We start from the raw sequence: 14,937 nt of genomic DNA, 5'->3' as shown, positions 1-14,937 counted from the left end.
GCAACTTACATTTGACCTCACCTTTATTAATTTAGAATTAGTAGAATATTTCCATTGAAAAAACAAAAACAAATAATTAAGATCAAGTATATTATGTATTTCTACCAGGTCCATGTTTAAATCAGTAATGGCTGAATTCTGCCATTTATTCTTTTAATCAGTTTTTCAAGTTTTGCATCACAGTTACTCAATTAAAACTGCAAATAACTCTATTATTACTTTTTTAAAACTGTAGTTGGGTCTCTGAATAGAAACTATAACATGACATGACATGGTCTTTGCCACATAAATATTTCATTTATTAAGGTGTTATAAATAGCTTAGGGTCTCCAAAGGTCCCGGTTTCCCAAGACATATCCTGTTTTCAAGCCCTGTCCTGACCGTCCTGTCTGTTTTTATAAAGTGATGAAAATGTCCTGTTTTCATTATTTTTCATTGGGCTAATAAATTGCAAGTATACTCATTGCCAGGCTGTGATGATATAGGCTAAAACAGCCTATATATAACCTATATCTTGCAATTAAAATGCACACACACAGAACTTTTCCAAAGCTACTATGGCTACATTTCTCAGAGTGAGGGATAGACGGCAGAATGTTGACATTTGCCAGCTTTGTGGAGTGTGTGGACGCCTAGTGCGTCTGCGCATGCGCGTTTTCTTGACCGCAGTAGAGTCGGATGTGCAGTCAAAGGCCTTCCGGTACTGAGGCGCACACAACAGCACGAAAATGGCGCAGATCGCCAAAACACATGACGGTAAATTTATTCAATTATTTCGTAGGAATATATCGCATTTTTTTTGTTCATAGACATATATTGTATTTGGGGTGCAATTTTACTCTTAAAAAGTGGAATTAGTGAGAAATAAGCATCATTAGATCAGTTTGAGGTGGTGAATAGAATATGGCGTCTGATCGTTGGAATAAAACCCTGACCGTGGCGTACAAGAGAAAGATCAACAAATCCTCCATCTGGAGATTTGTATTTTGGTATATAGCGGAGTAATTTTTGACGTTAATTTGCAGAAATACGTATTCATTCGTATGCAACTTGCCTTTACTGTGTAAATGTTAAAATGCAATGGTTAAACGCCGATGTATTGAAACCAAAATGGCGTTGCAAACATACTAACGTTATCAAACACAGAACAACTTTTCCCATTGTGTGTTTATCTGCATGTAGGTTTAAACTGAGTGTGGTTATTTCTATCAGTTTGTAGAAATATGAGTTGTATTCATTGTTCAGTTATTTACTTTGCTTATGTAAAGCGCATGGCTTTTTATATTTCCTGAAATCAATGTTATACATGTTCACGCGCGTACATTTTTATGTCTCTCTACTATATATATATATATATATATATATATATAAATGTGTGTGTATATGTATGTAAATAGTTTTTTTGTGTGTGTGATGGTTATATATTATTTAAGCAGTTTATAGGTATTGTGGGGTTCTGAAGTTGTTGTTTTTTTTAACTTGTTTTTTTTCCCCTTAGACATAGAGGCTCAGATCCTGGAAATCCAGGGGATGAAAGCCGCCCTGGCAGAGGGAGCTGACCAGGGGGTTGGGCTTGATTCCACTGGATATTATGACCAGGAGATCTACGGAGGCAGTGACAGCCGCTTTGCTGGATATGTGACTTCAATTGCTGCCAACGAGCAGGAAGAAGTAAGTGGTGACAATGCTCTTGATGGTTTTAGAACAATGTAAGAATGTGTAAACACTGCATTGTGGTGTTTCTGATACCTACTCTTTTTATTTCAGGATGATGATGAAGATTCTTCCACTAGTCTGCTTGGACAGAAGAAACCTGGATATCATGCACCGGTTGCAATACTCAATTCCATCCCTCAGTCAGATGAGCAGGTAATTAACAGATTTAACATCTTCAAGATCCGATATTCATTTTGTTTTGCTTTAAGTCTTCAATGAAGGTTCACTTTTATATGTTTTCCAAATGCATTTGTTGTAGTATAGAAAACTGTGATTATAAAATATTCTCTCGTTTGCCTATCCTACAGTATGATCCCTTTGCTGAACACAGACCACAGAAGATTTCGGACCGCGAGGACGAGTACAAGAAACGCAGACAAAAGATGATCATCTCCCCAGAGCGTCATGACCCGTTTGCTGATGGTAAATTTCACACCATCATTCTCCTGTTTATTTTATCTGTCCATGCCGAACAGTATTTACTCTGCCCATGAAGTTCCTTTTCGCTGCTTAACCCTTCGAACACCACCCAACAGCTTGCTCCCTGGACTCAACTGACCTGTAAGACTGTCTCAGTAGCACAGATAATTTAATGGAATGCCCTGAAAGCTAATTATGATGGATTAATGGTTATAAATGAGTTGGGCAGCAAAGGTTTTGGGAGACAGTTGGTTGGGTGGTGTCATCTGTCCCATCAAGGCATAGGTTGCAGGTAGGTGTGTTGTTCGAAGGGTTAATGTATTTTATTTGTGTGTGAAACAGGCAACATAATAGTCAGGCACCTCCAACACAGACACTTTGAAGTATAAGCAAAAGTTTATTATTACCAGAGGCTGCAGCATACTGTCATTGTGCAGTTACAGTTTTCTTTTCTGGTTTCTTTTGTCCCATAATATATTCTAGATATTTGACCAATGGCATGTTTGCTAGACACCCCTGATGTGTCAAAGTCAGTAAATATTTTTTACTTTACCCAAACAAGAGTGGAACTCTAGATAAACTTGAGCCACCTGTGGACAAACCTTACAATTGAACTGTTTACCAGTTGTAGTGTTTTTTTTCAAAGCCAAATTGAATATCCATTGATATCTTTTCCAGCTATTTGGCATCTTTGAACCCATGGCCTGTGGGTGCTCATACCGCTACAAATTTGCAAGGATTTTAGGAAGTTTAGAACATGTTTAAACAGGCTACACACTCTCAAAATTGCAACAATCTGGATCAGATTATGGGAGGGAATTGATTCTGGATCAGGCAAACCGTCTTGCATGTAGTCCCAGACAGAGGAAGCTTTACAAAACTGTTGTGTAAATATATTTCTATTTTATTATCATAAAATAGAGATATATCTATTGAAGAATCTGTGTACCAAGATTCCACAGGCCCATACTAACTGTCCTTAATTTCTCTCCTACAGCAGTACTGCTATGCCAGTCCTGTCTGCACTCTCTTAAGGGTGCAGCAACTCGTCCTGTGTAGGTTATGGTCAACAAAAAGAAGCGTGTTTATCAAATAAATCAAGACCGTAGTTGGTAGTTTTGCTTTGGTGTGAGGTCAGAGGGCCTTTCAGGGGAATCCACCATGGTTTCACGAAACTTCCTTTTTTTAATATATATATATATATATTTTTAGTTATGTTATTTTTAAAGCCTCATCAAGGACAATTTTCTCAACTTCATGTCCTCCCCTCTCATTTCATCTTTTTCAAGAAATTCATCCCAGCTTTTTTTTATTTATGAAACCAGATGCACAGTTATGCACACAAGTGTGCGTTTTAAATCCTTAATTTTTTTCTGATATATATTTTTTAAGATTTTATTAAATTCCCCAAAGTGTTCAGTGTCTCTGGCTGCAACACGTATAGTAAAATAAATGATTTTAGAAGTCGGTTTTTGAATACTCCAAGGTTTTTTTTCCCTTTTTTGTTTATAAATGAGTGACAAGAGCAGAACAGGTGGTATGCAATTGTGTGTGTGAGTTCAAACCCTTTTCCAAAGTGTTACTAATGGTAAAGAGAAATTTTCTAGGCTTCTTTTCTGCCGGTTGAAGTCTGACTGCAGAGGGACCCTTGGCACTGAAAGTGTACGTATTCTGGAGAGCGCAGCCCAGGACCCTGCATCAGTGATGGCTATATCCTCTCCTTATCTCCTCTTAAAAACAACAGAAACCTCTTTGTACCTGCCTGTTCTTAATGTATGACTGTAAAGAGTGTTTAGCTTTTATTGTCTAGGGTTGTTTTGTGTTATGAGAGGACAGTAATTTAAACATTTAAGGCCATCTATTCAGGGACAATTGACTGTAGTGCTTTGTGTGTGAAAACACTGGTTTTGAGACTCACTTGACTAACGGTCTCGCATTTTGTTGGTGCTCTTTCGCATAGGGGGCAAAACACCGGACCCCAAGATGCAGGTCAGGACGTACATGGATGTTATGAAGGAGCAGCATCTGTCCAAAGAAGAGGTGAATGTTACTCCACATCCTTGTGCTCTTCTTATAATGAAACTACTGGTTTATAAGATGTTACTGATTGAAAAAAGTCACAAGAACCTTAAGTTAATTTAAAAGATTTTCTTTTGACGAAAACCTTCTATGCTACTTTCAACAGAGAGAGATCAGGCTGCAGATGGTAGAGAAAGCAAAATCTGGAGAGCTGAAAGCAGTAAACGGCTCTGCTGCTGCTCAGGCAGCTGTGGCCAAACGCAAACGTCGCTGGGACCAGACAGCTGACCAAACCCCCACCAACTCCACACCCAAAAAAATGTCCAGTTGGGACCAGGCAGATGGATCTTCTGAAGTGAGTCTGTTTTCACTAACAATGTTAGGGCTGCAATTTATTGCACACAGACTGTTATACATATTTTTACAAGCTTGTTTAAAGCATTCTCATATTTGGTTAACTTGGTTCATGCACCTTCCCCACAGCAGATGAAAAGTCCTTCGCTGTATTTCATCTGTGTTTTGTCCATACAAATGCATTATTCACTCCTGTAGATTGATGTAACTCGTGGATGTTTTTTGTGCACAGGTTTTATTTTTGTGAATTATCACATTTGTGCCCACTTGCCCAGGAATATTACTAATCATGATCTTCTCTTTACCCAGACTCCCGGACATACACCGGGACACACACCTTCCAACAGTCGTTGGGACGAGACACCTGGCCGTGCCAAAGGTAGCGAGACCCCGGGAGCCACTCCGAGCACCCGTATGTGGGAGCCCACACCGAGTCACACTCCAGCTGGTGCTGCCACACCTGGTCGAGACACCCCTGGACATGCTACTCCCGGACATGGAGGGGCCTCTTCCAGCGTGCGCAAGAACCGTTGGGATGAGACACCAAAGACAGAGCGAGGTCTTTAATTTTCTGTCCATTTTGTGGTACAATTTCTAATAGTAGACACTTAAAGCAGAGTGATTTGAAGTTTTTATTTTGTTTCAGAAACACCTGGTCATGGCAGTGGCTGGGCTGAAACTCCACGTACAGATAGAGGAGATGAGTCAGTGGGTGAGACACCCACCCCGGGTGCAAGCAAGAGGAAGTCAAGATGGGATGAAACACCAGCCAGTCAGATGGGCTCTTCAACTCCTCTGCTTACCCCTGGAAAAACCCCTCTGGGAACGCCTGCCATGAATATGGCCACGCCCACTCCAGGTACTGGACCAATGCTGTTGTTTATATCTGTTGTTGTTGAATGTAATGTTTGTGCATCAATTTGTGGCCGCTGCTGTAAAGTTTTCTCATTTTGCAGGTCACCTGATGAGCATGACTCCAGAACAGCTGCAGGCTTGGCGCTGGGAGCGAGAGATTGATGAGAGGAACCGCCCATTGACTGATGAGGAACTTGATGCCATGTTTCCAGAAGGATACAAAGTGTGTAATTTATATTCACGTTTACAGAACATAATTTGTTTCTGTCTGAAAATGAATTTGACATTCCTTGGTTGCTGATTGGTTTTCATTTGCCAATTCTTCCAGGTACTGCCCCCACCAGCAGGTTATGTACCCATCCGCACCCCTGCTCGTAAGCTGGCCGCCACTCCCACCCCCATCGGAGGAATGACTGGCTTCCACATGCAAACAGAAGACAGATCTATGAAACAAGTCAACGACCAGCCTTCTGGAAACCTGCCCTTCCTCAAGCCAGATGACATCCAGTACTTTGACAAACTGCTGGTGAGTCACATGTACACCAGGGATATCTTGTGTATAATATTGGGATACTTTTTAAAAAACTATCCCAAATATAATTGTATGTATATTTTTATATGTATTGATTTGCAGCAGTAGTAGTGGCACTAGTGGTAGTATTCAATAATTTATTTGTATTATTATATAAGCACATTATTTTAATAATTTTTTCTGCAATCTCTGTTTGCAGGTTGAAGTTGATGAGTCCACCCTCAGTCCAGAAGAACAAAAGGAGCGTAAGATCATGAAGCTTCTTCTGAAGATTAAGAATGGAACACCTCCCATGAGAAAGGTTAGTATCCCCTCTCATACCTACTGGCCTGTAGCATGTAATCTTGCAAAAATTATCTCTTAACCATTTCTGTCCTTTCAGGCTGCTCTTCGTCAAATCACAGATAAGGCCAGAGAATTTGGGGCAGGACCCCTATTTAACCAAATCCTGCCACTGCTGATGTCTCCTACACTGGAGGACCAAGAGCGTCATCTCTTGGTGAAAGTCATCGATCGTATTCTCTACAAACTTGACGACTTGGTTCGACCATACGTCCACAAGGTAAGTCGGAGTTACCTGTAAGTGTTGTTTTTGAAATATGAGTGGAGAAATGCATTCCTTTTCGTTTGTCTTTTCTAACATGCCTATTTGTTCTTGCAGATTCTTGTGGTGATTGAGCCTTTGCTGATTGATGAAGATTACTATGCTAGAGTAGAGGGTAGAGAGATCATCTCCAACTTGGCAAAGGTAAGATGGTTGACTTCAAATAGCAAATATCAACATTATCACATTGTTAACAGTTCTCAAAATATGTTGAAATTATTTAGGCTTTAATTAAATGTACATTTCTTTTTTAGGCTGCTGGTCTGGCCACCATGATCTCCACCATGAGGCCTGACATTGACAACATGGACGAGTATGTGAGAAATACAACAGCTCGTGCTTTTGCCGTCGTGGCGTCTGCCCTGGGCATTCCATCTCTCCTGCCTTTCCTCAAGGCTGTTTGTAAGAGCAAGAAATCCTGGCAGGCTCGTCACACAGGAATCAAGATCGTACAGCAGATCGCTATTCTTATGGGCTGTGCTATCCTGCCCCATCTCCGCAGCTTGGTGGAGATTATAGAGCATGGTTAGTATGGCATTTTGGTCTGTTTGACTCCATCTGTATGTGTGTATATAAAGAATATTTTACATTGTCTCCTATATCGGCCAGTCTAAATTTGTTGTTTCCCCTCAGGTCTCGTGGATGAGCAGCAGAAAGTGCGAACCATCAGTGCTTTGGCTATCGCTGCCCTGGCTGAAGCTGCTACACCGTATGGTATCGAGTCCTTTGATTCTGTGCTGAAGCCGCTTTGGAAAGGTATTAGGCAACACAGAGGCAAGGTGAGGATGTTTGTTCTTTGGAAAATTTACATTGTTGTTTTACTTGTCCTGTAAGTTTGCTTTCAAGCTTAGTTTTTGTTAAAAGAATATGTTTTACTGAATGTTTGTAACACTTGTCTTCTCAGGGTCTTGCTGCTTTCTTGAAAGCTATTGGATACTTGATTCCTCTTATGGATGCCGAATATGCCAACTATTACACCAGAGAAGTGATGCTTATCCTGATTCGAGAGTTCCAGTCTCCTGATGAGGAGATGAAGAAGATTGTCCTCAAGGTGCGTCAGGAAAAAACTATTCGGAACCATTAAAAACATGATCTTACTGAACAGTTTAGGCTAACTCTTTTTTCCTTATATGTTGTAGGTGGTGAAGCAGTGCTGTGGCACAGATGGTGTGGAAGCCAATTACATTAAAACTGAGATCTTGCCCCCCTTCTTTAAACATTTCTGGCAGCACAGAATGGCGTTGGATAGGCGCAACTACAGACAGGTTTGTAAGGTCATCACCTAATTAGGAATAACTATAAACACGATCAATACACATTTAAATGAATTTGTCTTTTTACAGTTAGTGGACACTACAGTGGAGCTGGCCAATAAGGTAGGCGCAGCTGAGATTATTTCCCGTATCGTGGATGACTTGAAGGATGAAGCTGAGCAATACAGAAAGATGGTCATGGAGACCATTGAGAAAATCATGGGCAACCTTGGTGCCGCTGACATTGATCACAAACTGGAGGAGCAGCTTATTGACGGCATCCTGTACGCCTTTCAGGAACAGACCACTGAGGTGAGTTTCAGTCTTTGCTGCAATTTTAAAAATCCTGCTCCGTTACTCTTCTTGCATCATAATTTTGCCTATGACTCCAGGACTCTGTGATGCTGAATGGCTTTGGTACGGTGGTGAATGCTCTGGGAAAGAGAGTTAAACCGTACTTGCCTCAGATCTGTGGTACAGTACTGTGGCGTCTCAACAACAAATCTGCCAAAGTCCGTCAACAGGCTGCTGACCTTATTTCTCGGACAGCGGTGGTCATGAAGACATGTCAAGAGGTGAGTGCAGCCCTTATGTTAATTTATGGTCTAGAAAATATTTATATTTGTTAAAAGAAACTACTTGTAGTTAGTAATATATATCCTGTTCTGACATTTCCTTTTAGGAAAAGCTCATGGGCCATTTGGGTGTGGTGTTGTATGAGTATCTGGGAGAAGAATACCCAGAAGTGCTTGGTAGCATTCTTGGAGCCCTTAAAGCTATTGTCAATGTCATTGGTGAGTGTTGGCAAAATCACTTCTTTACTTGTGCTTGCTAGCATCTATGCATTAATCCTAATTATTAAACTTTTTAGTGATACATCCAAAACATTTTCGTCAAACAAAAATTTTCATCCAAAGCAACAAAAATGATTTTGAAGGGCCGGAAGCAGTATGTAAAATGTGTTCAACTGAATTATCGAGAGGCTTCTTATGGCAGAGGAACTTTACTATGACCGGTTCAATTTATTACTGAAAATACAACATGAACAGCATACAGTTGCCTAGTTCAGTTACCCAATTATCCCTGAAAAATTGCTATTGGCTAAATGGAAACTTTTCGTTTAGATTTGGTTAAATAATTTTTTTTGTGTGCATTACATTTAGTTTTAATCAATGTCTGATACATTTGAATGCTATTTCTATTGTTTTCCTTTCTTTTGACTTTGAATAAATGTTTAATTGTCCCGTTCTCAGGTATGCACAAGATGACACCACCTATCAAAGACCTGCTTCCACGTTTGACTCCCATCTTGAAGAACAGACACGAGAAGGTGCAGGAGAACTGCATTGATCTAGTGGGTAGAATCGCTGACAGGTCAGTCCTATAGTCTTCACAGAATTTAAGAAATGTAAAAATGTTGAAAATGCCTTCTAAACGTATCGTGTCCTTTCCAGGGGTGCGGAATACGTGTCTGCAAGGGAATGGATGCGTATCTGTTTTGAATTGCTGGAGTTGTTGAAAGCCCACAAGAAGGCCATCCGCAGAGCTACTGTCAACACTTTCGGCTACATTGCCAAGGCCATTGGGTAAAACACAATGTCCTTCTCTCAGAATCTGTTATTAGAGGTATGGAAATGTTGGTTTTTAATTTGTCCTGTTCTCCTGTAGTCCTCATGATGTGCTGGCCACGTTGCTCAACAATCTGAAGGTGCAGGAGCGTCAGAACCGTGTGTGCACAACGGTAGCCATCGCTATCGTGGCCGAGACGTGTTCGCCATTCACCGTGCTTCCCGCGTTGATGAATGAGTACCGTGTACCTGAGCTTAATGTTCAGAACGGTGTCCTAAAGTCTCTGTCCTTCCTGTTTGAGTACATTGGTGAAATGGGCAAAGATTATATCTATGCTGTCACACCTCTGTTGGAGGATGCTCTGATGGATAGGTAAGGAAGTAGATTATTGCTTTTTACAAGACAGTTGCCACTTAAAGCATGCAGATTGTTCCCTGTAGTACTCTCTAAACCTCCTGTATTTTTGCTCTCGGTCACAGGGATCTCGTACACAGGCAAACAGCCAGTGCTGTGGTGCAGCATATGTCTCTGGGAGTCTATGGCTTTGGCTGTGAAGATTCTCTCAATCATTTGCTCAACTATGTTTGGCCCAATGTCTTTGAAACATCTCCTCATGTCATCCAGGCTGTAATGGGGGCCCTCGAGGGTCTTCGGGTGGCAATCGGACCCTGTCGTATGCTACAGTATTGCTTACAGGTATGTTTCACTTCCAACATGTAGTCTGCCCATTTGTTTGCTATTTATTATTTTTTACATTGAGTTATGAAGACTTATCTAATGGCTTAATGTTTTTTCTCCTTCAATAGGGTTTGTTTCATCCTGCTCGCAAAGTGCGTGACGTGTACTGGAAGATCTACAACTCCATCTATATCGGCTCCCAGGACGCTCTGATCGCACATTATCCTCTTGTCTTCAATGATGAGAAGAACTCATACGTTCGCTATGAGCTGGAGTACTACCTGTGAATATGTCTACCCTTACATGTGCACTCTCTCTCCACCTATATCTGTCTAATTCATGGTTTATAGGACGTGGTCCATTTTTTTTTTATGTTCTCTGGTAGATTGCAACCAGTACCACAGATTCTGTGGTCTAAAATTAATTTCTTAATAAAGAACAGGAAAATGTCGAAAAAAAGAATGTCAAACGTGGCGCTTTTAGATCTTTGGATTAGACGTTTCTGTTTTTATGCCGTGGCACCAAGCACAGTGACAGTAAAGGTAGTAGCAGAGTTTCTGAGGAATTTGATTTATCTTTAGTAAGTCTTTTAACTTGAGGCTTGTGCTGGTCTGTCAAGTTCATTCTTGCTCAGTCACATCTGTTCTTATTATAATGTTGCTTAGTTTGGCTGAATAAACGTTTGTGTATTAAAAGTCATTGAGCTCCTCTGTGATGTTTTTGATGGTTACACACAACCAAATTAAGTACTGATTTAATTCTACACTTTGTTTTTAAAATCTTTTCAAATGTTGTCTGAACAAACTGATTACACTTGTTTACCTGCAAAATGACAAATGGAAAAGTCATTCCTAACATTTGAGACTGTAGTGGGATCAAAGACCTTTTAATCAAGGTATATTTCTAGCCTTTACTTGTAGCTAAATGAATATGTTTTCAACCTGTTTAATAAAAGCCATATTTTGACTTTTTTTTTCTGGTACAATATTTATCTTTTTCTTGCACAAGGATCTTAGTTAAATACATCCATTTATATGAGATTTTGTTTATTTCCCACATTCTCCTTAGACATAACAGCAGATGTGGAGGGACGACGGTCTTTTGTGGTTCTGCACAAACATGAGGGTCCTGGTGTTCCTCAGTCTGAAACAATGTGGGGCTATACTCGAGTAGAACATTTCAGACACCATTTGTCTTTTTACATCCACCCTTTCTGATAACATCTGCTCTTTGCTATGAAATTATAAACAAAGGGGTTTATTGTGGACTTTATATGTTTGAGCTGGTCTTGACTGAAAATATTCTGTAGCCTTTTTCTTGGTCAGTGGTTCTTGGCCAAAACATTATCTTTATGGCTTTTATTCTTCTGAAGACTGCACATTCATTCTAAACTACGTTTTGGAATGTTTTAGCTCGGGTTTTCATTAATTTCATTATATTCTCCTGTGTAAATACATAACGGCTACTTCCTGTGGTCTCCTGGCCTGTCAGGCCAATCTCTCATGCCTCTTTAAATATAGCCTCGGTATCGGTCAGTAACAGGCTGTTAGGTGATGTCATCCAGCAGAGCACAAACAAATACTGATATTTGCTTCCAGTGACATTGTGGGCAAGTTCCTGTTTTTCATTCCTTGAAGCAGGGGCGTAGCACCAAATTTTGGGCCCTGGGTACAAACCATCTTGCTGGGCCCCCGTACCATGTATGTGTATGTATAGAAAACTGACTTCTAAGGCCCCCCCCTGCCTCGGGCCCTGGTTACTCAGTACCCTTTATCCCCCCAGTCCCACGCCCCTGCCTTGAAGAATGTAGTGCTGTCATTTATTAACTAAACAGGTAACAAGACCAACAGAACAGCAGCAAAATAAACGTTTTAAACAACGTTTTAAAAGTGTTCATCTTTTAAGTGTAAATCAAGGGGTGCAGTGTCAATTACAAACTATAAAAGCTTCATGAAAATCGGGCACCTTAATTTTCAGTTTTTTACTGTTAACAAAAATTGCATTTCATATGAATCAATTCTTATTAAAACAGGTCAAAGCAGTTTAAAGACGTTAATTACCAAAGCAAGCTATTAATGACATTATAATTTATTAGTCCGAGTTATAAAACAAATAGATCGAATAGCTGAATTCTATGCGCAGATGAAATAAGGGAGAACTAGCGTTGAAAATTGTTCATTTTAGCAAATCGGTTCGTTGTTCAAGTTTACTAAAACGATTCACGTATACGTTGGAGTCATCACTCACTGGACGAATCATTTAAAGGGGGGGTGAAATGCTGTTTCATGCATACTGATCTTTTTACACTGTTAAAGACATGGAATCCCATACTAAACATGGACAAAGTTTCAAAAGTTAAGGTGGACGTTTGATGGGAGTATTTCTTTGTCAAAAATACTACTTCCGGTTAGTCATAAGTTTCGGCAAGTTTTTTGCGATCATGCGTCCCCATTGACGTTAGTGGGGGCGGAATTTCCTTGTATGGGCCTTACGGACAATTCTACCGGAAGCGTGAGAGAGAGAGAGAGAGGGAGAGAGAGAGAGGGAGAGAGCGAAAGCAACAGGCTATGCCCATCAAAGCGCTCGTAGGCTGCGCTGCACAGGTAATGTGCACAATTAACAATGACATCAAAAAGTGCGTTTTTGGTTGCCAGACCAAGACAGTCCTGCACAGATTCCCCCCAAACCCCGCGGTAAGGCAACAGTGGATGTAATTTGCTTTTCCGGATCAGCAACTGAGTTGCGCGAATGTTTATATCTGTTCGCTGCATTTCGGTGCCGACTGTTTCATAAACATGGCCCAGCATGACGCCGGATTTTCCAATAGCCTAATGCTGAAGGATGGAGCAGTCCCAACGTTAGAACCGCGGGCGGTGAGTTAGACTGCTTCAAATGTCTGTGTCTATGCTCATCAAGTAGCCCAAACATGATCACGTATAGTTACTATATATATTACTATATATAGAAATTGATCAATGGAGCATGCGATGTGTAGTGCGTGTACATTTGTTTAGCTGGCCACTATATGTGTAACTTTATGTTTGTGTATTGTAAAAGCACTCAACAATACACAAAGAGGGGGGAAATATGTTGAACTAAATAAGCACGCTTCTTCATTCAAATGCGCTACTATTCCGTGTCTATCTATGTAAACACTAACTTAACCTGTCTACACAAACCACGCGTAAACACACAAACACACGTGCACAACTGCACTTCCCACATGTACACCTTCAAAGACAAAAATACGACGATATAATTCAAGTATAAATATGTAAATAACACAAGCTGCTAAGCATATTATATAGTTAGTGTATATCGTACCACATAGAGACGTCCTGCTCTAGTCGTTTTTGCTGCTGCTCCTGTTCAACTGCAGCCTCTGGGTCTGATTCCGGATCATAGATGTATGGCTGTATCTGATTAAAAGCCATATTTTTATTTTGAATAAAGTTTTTTCCCCGCTGTTAGGGATGACAGCTTTACGACGCACTCGACGCACTCAACTCAATAGCAGCGGCGTGCACACGTCATTATTTAGCTCCGCTCACACGACACGCCCCCACCCGCTCGGCTTTTTTCGGAAAGACTCGGAACAGCGCATCTTTCTTATATAATTATAAAAAAAATAAAGACTTTTCGGAGATATGCAGGATACAATGCTACTCTATAGGTACTCAAGATTGACATGACACTGACTGAAACTGAGTGTTTCACCCCCCCTTTAAAAGAAGATTCATTAGAATGATTCATTGGTTCGTCAAGCGATGGCATCAGTGAGGCGATGATGATGGCCCTTCGGAAGAACTGACAATCCTGTGCATCAGATACAGAAAAACAAAATTACAAAACCTACTATGGTGACGGAATAGTTCATGAATATACATCAGGTTTTAGTGACGTTACTTCCTATTCTACCTGGAGCAGCCAGCCACATATCCTAATTAATATTCATGAAACAACTAGTTAATTCAGAAATTCGCAGTAGAATTCTTTAATTGGTCATCTCAACAGCGCCCACTCTGACAGGGTCTGCCTTTCAACCAATCTGTCGCAAATGTGGGCACGTTATTAATATTCATAAGTCAGGCCTTCGCCATAGTAGGATCCCGAAAATAGCAAGGGGGAAGCGTACAAAAAAGCTGACTTCCTGTATTTTCTTATAACGAATGAATACATAACGCAGAACATAAGCGAGTGAGATATAATATCTGAAATCTCTGTCGCTGTTGTTGCCATTGCTGTAAATGCGGATTGTTTACAGCAGCCCTCGCATCCTTTCCTCCCTCCCCTTTTCCTCTTTCCCGGAGCGCCGGAGCGCTGGTGGTGAGGCAGCGGCCACAGCTGCTCACGCTGACCGAAGATAGCGCCTGCAGACCCGGCCACGGCCGTCACATCACCCCGGGCCCTTGGAGGGTGCGATCCACATCAAAAGCAGGAAGCAAGCTTTTGATGCCACATCATTGTGCAGCATCATCCTCGTGAAAAAAAGCGAACAGGCTCGTCTGGATTTTATTGATCTTCACCCCTAGGTCTTTTCAGGAGTTTGGATGTGCTGTTTCACATGATATGGCTGTTCTTAAACTAGTCGACCAGGTAATTGCGCAAGGTTTTTTAAATTAATATATTTTTTTATTGCAAAATGAACAGTTCATTTGGAGGATGGCATGCTGCTTGTATCTTACTGAGGGGTCTGCACATGATTAAATGTAATTTCCAATGAACGCATAATGTGATGCTTCCTTGCTGCAGAAACTGCATGATATGTGCGTGCAGCATATGCGTTACATGAGTCATATAGGCGATATAAACCTTGACAGCACATGCAAGTCTGTTTCTGCTTTCATGCATTTGAATAAAACGACATTATTCTTGTTGTAAGATTAATGTCTAACTGAAAGTCAAAAACGGTAACATCCTGAGCAATTCGTGCAAGT

General features: G+C 40.7%; 2 protein-coding genes across 11 annotated transcripts in view; both read left to right on the top strand.

Moving 5' to 3' along the window:
* Positions 1–658: 658 nt before the first annotated feature.
* On the top strand, positions 659–10,699 carry sf3b1 (splicing factor 3b, subunit 1). Of its 7 annotated transcripts, XM_067444029.1 has the most exons (25): positions 659–756; positions 1,499–1,671; positions 1,768–1,869; positions 2,025–2,139; positions 4,097–4,176; positions 4,322–4,510; positions 4,819–5,068; positions 5,156–5,368; positions 5,466–5,587; positions 5,693–5,890; positions 6,096–6,197; positions 6,279–6,458; positions 6,558–6,644; positions 6,755–7,025; positions 7,134–7,279; positions 7,405–7,551; positions 7,640–7,765; positions 7,844–8,065; positions 8,146–8,328; positions 8,436–8,547; positions 9,007–9,127; positions 9,208–9,339; positions 9,422–9,694; positions 9,802–10,018; positions 10,129–10,699. In XM_067444029.1, the coding sequence occupies exons 1-25, from the start codon at positions 729–731 to the stop codon at positions 10,285–10,287; spliced, it is 3,948 nt and encodes a 1,315-aa protein (XP_067300130.1). In that variant the 5' UTR covers positions 659–728; the 3' UTR covers positions 10,288–10,699. The 7 variants fall into 7 exon arrangements, 6 of the variants coding, with proteins under 6 accessions (XP_067300130.1, XP_067300135.1, XP_067300134.1 ...); XM_067444032.1 differs by lacking the exons at positions 659–756; positions 1,499–1,671; positions 1,768–1,869 and adding an exon at positions 3,744–3,798 and having other exon boundaries at positions 2,125–2,139; XM_067444030.1 differs by lacking the exons at positions 659–756; positions 1,499–1,671; positions 1,768–1,869; positions 2,025–2,139 and adding an exon at positions 2,211–3,798.
* Positions 10,700–14,117: 3,418 nt separating this feature from the next.
* Positions 14,118–14,937, top strand: part of ankrd44 (ankyrin repeat domain 44) — a 32,937-nt gene continuing 32,117 nt past the window's right edge. For all 4 annotated transcript variants that reach the window (XM_067444026.1, XM_067444027.1, XM_067444025.1 and 1 more), the window contains exon 1: positions 14,118–14,596. In XM_067444026.1, coding sequence (XP_067300127.1) covers positions 14,570–14,596 — 27 coding nt within the window. In that variant the 5' untranslated portion in view covers positions 14,118–14,569. The remainder of the gene's footprint in view (positions 14,597–14,937) is intronic.

This window comes from Pseudorasbora parva, chromosome 5 (genome assembly GCF_024679245.1).
Source record: "Pseudorasbora parva isolate DD20220531a chromosome 5, ASM2467924v1, whole genome shotgun sequence".
Classification (NCBI taxonomy): Eukaryota; Metazoa; Chordata; class Actinopteri; order Cypriniformes; family Gobionidae; genus Pseudorasbora; species Pseudorasbora parva.
This window is presented reverse-complemented; position numbering and strand designations above follow the sequence as displayed.

Bases quoted from the DNA above. Each gene is read 5' to 3' on its own strand.
- sf3b1 (XM_067444029.1), top strand. From the start codon at position 729: ATGGCGCAGATCGCCAAAACACATGACG. The intron at 5,369-5,465 runs GTACTGGACCAA...CTCATTTTGCAG, and splicing joins TATGGCCACGCCCACTCCAG to GTCACCTGATGAGCATGACT. The intron at 5,588-5,692 runs GTGTGTAATTTA...CAATTCTTCCAG, and splicing joins TGTTTCCAGAAGGATACAAA to GTACTGCCCCCACCAGCAGG.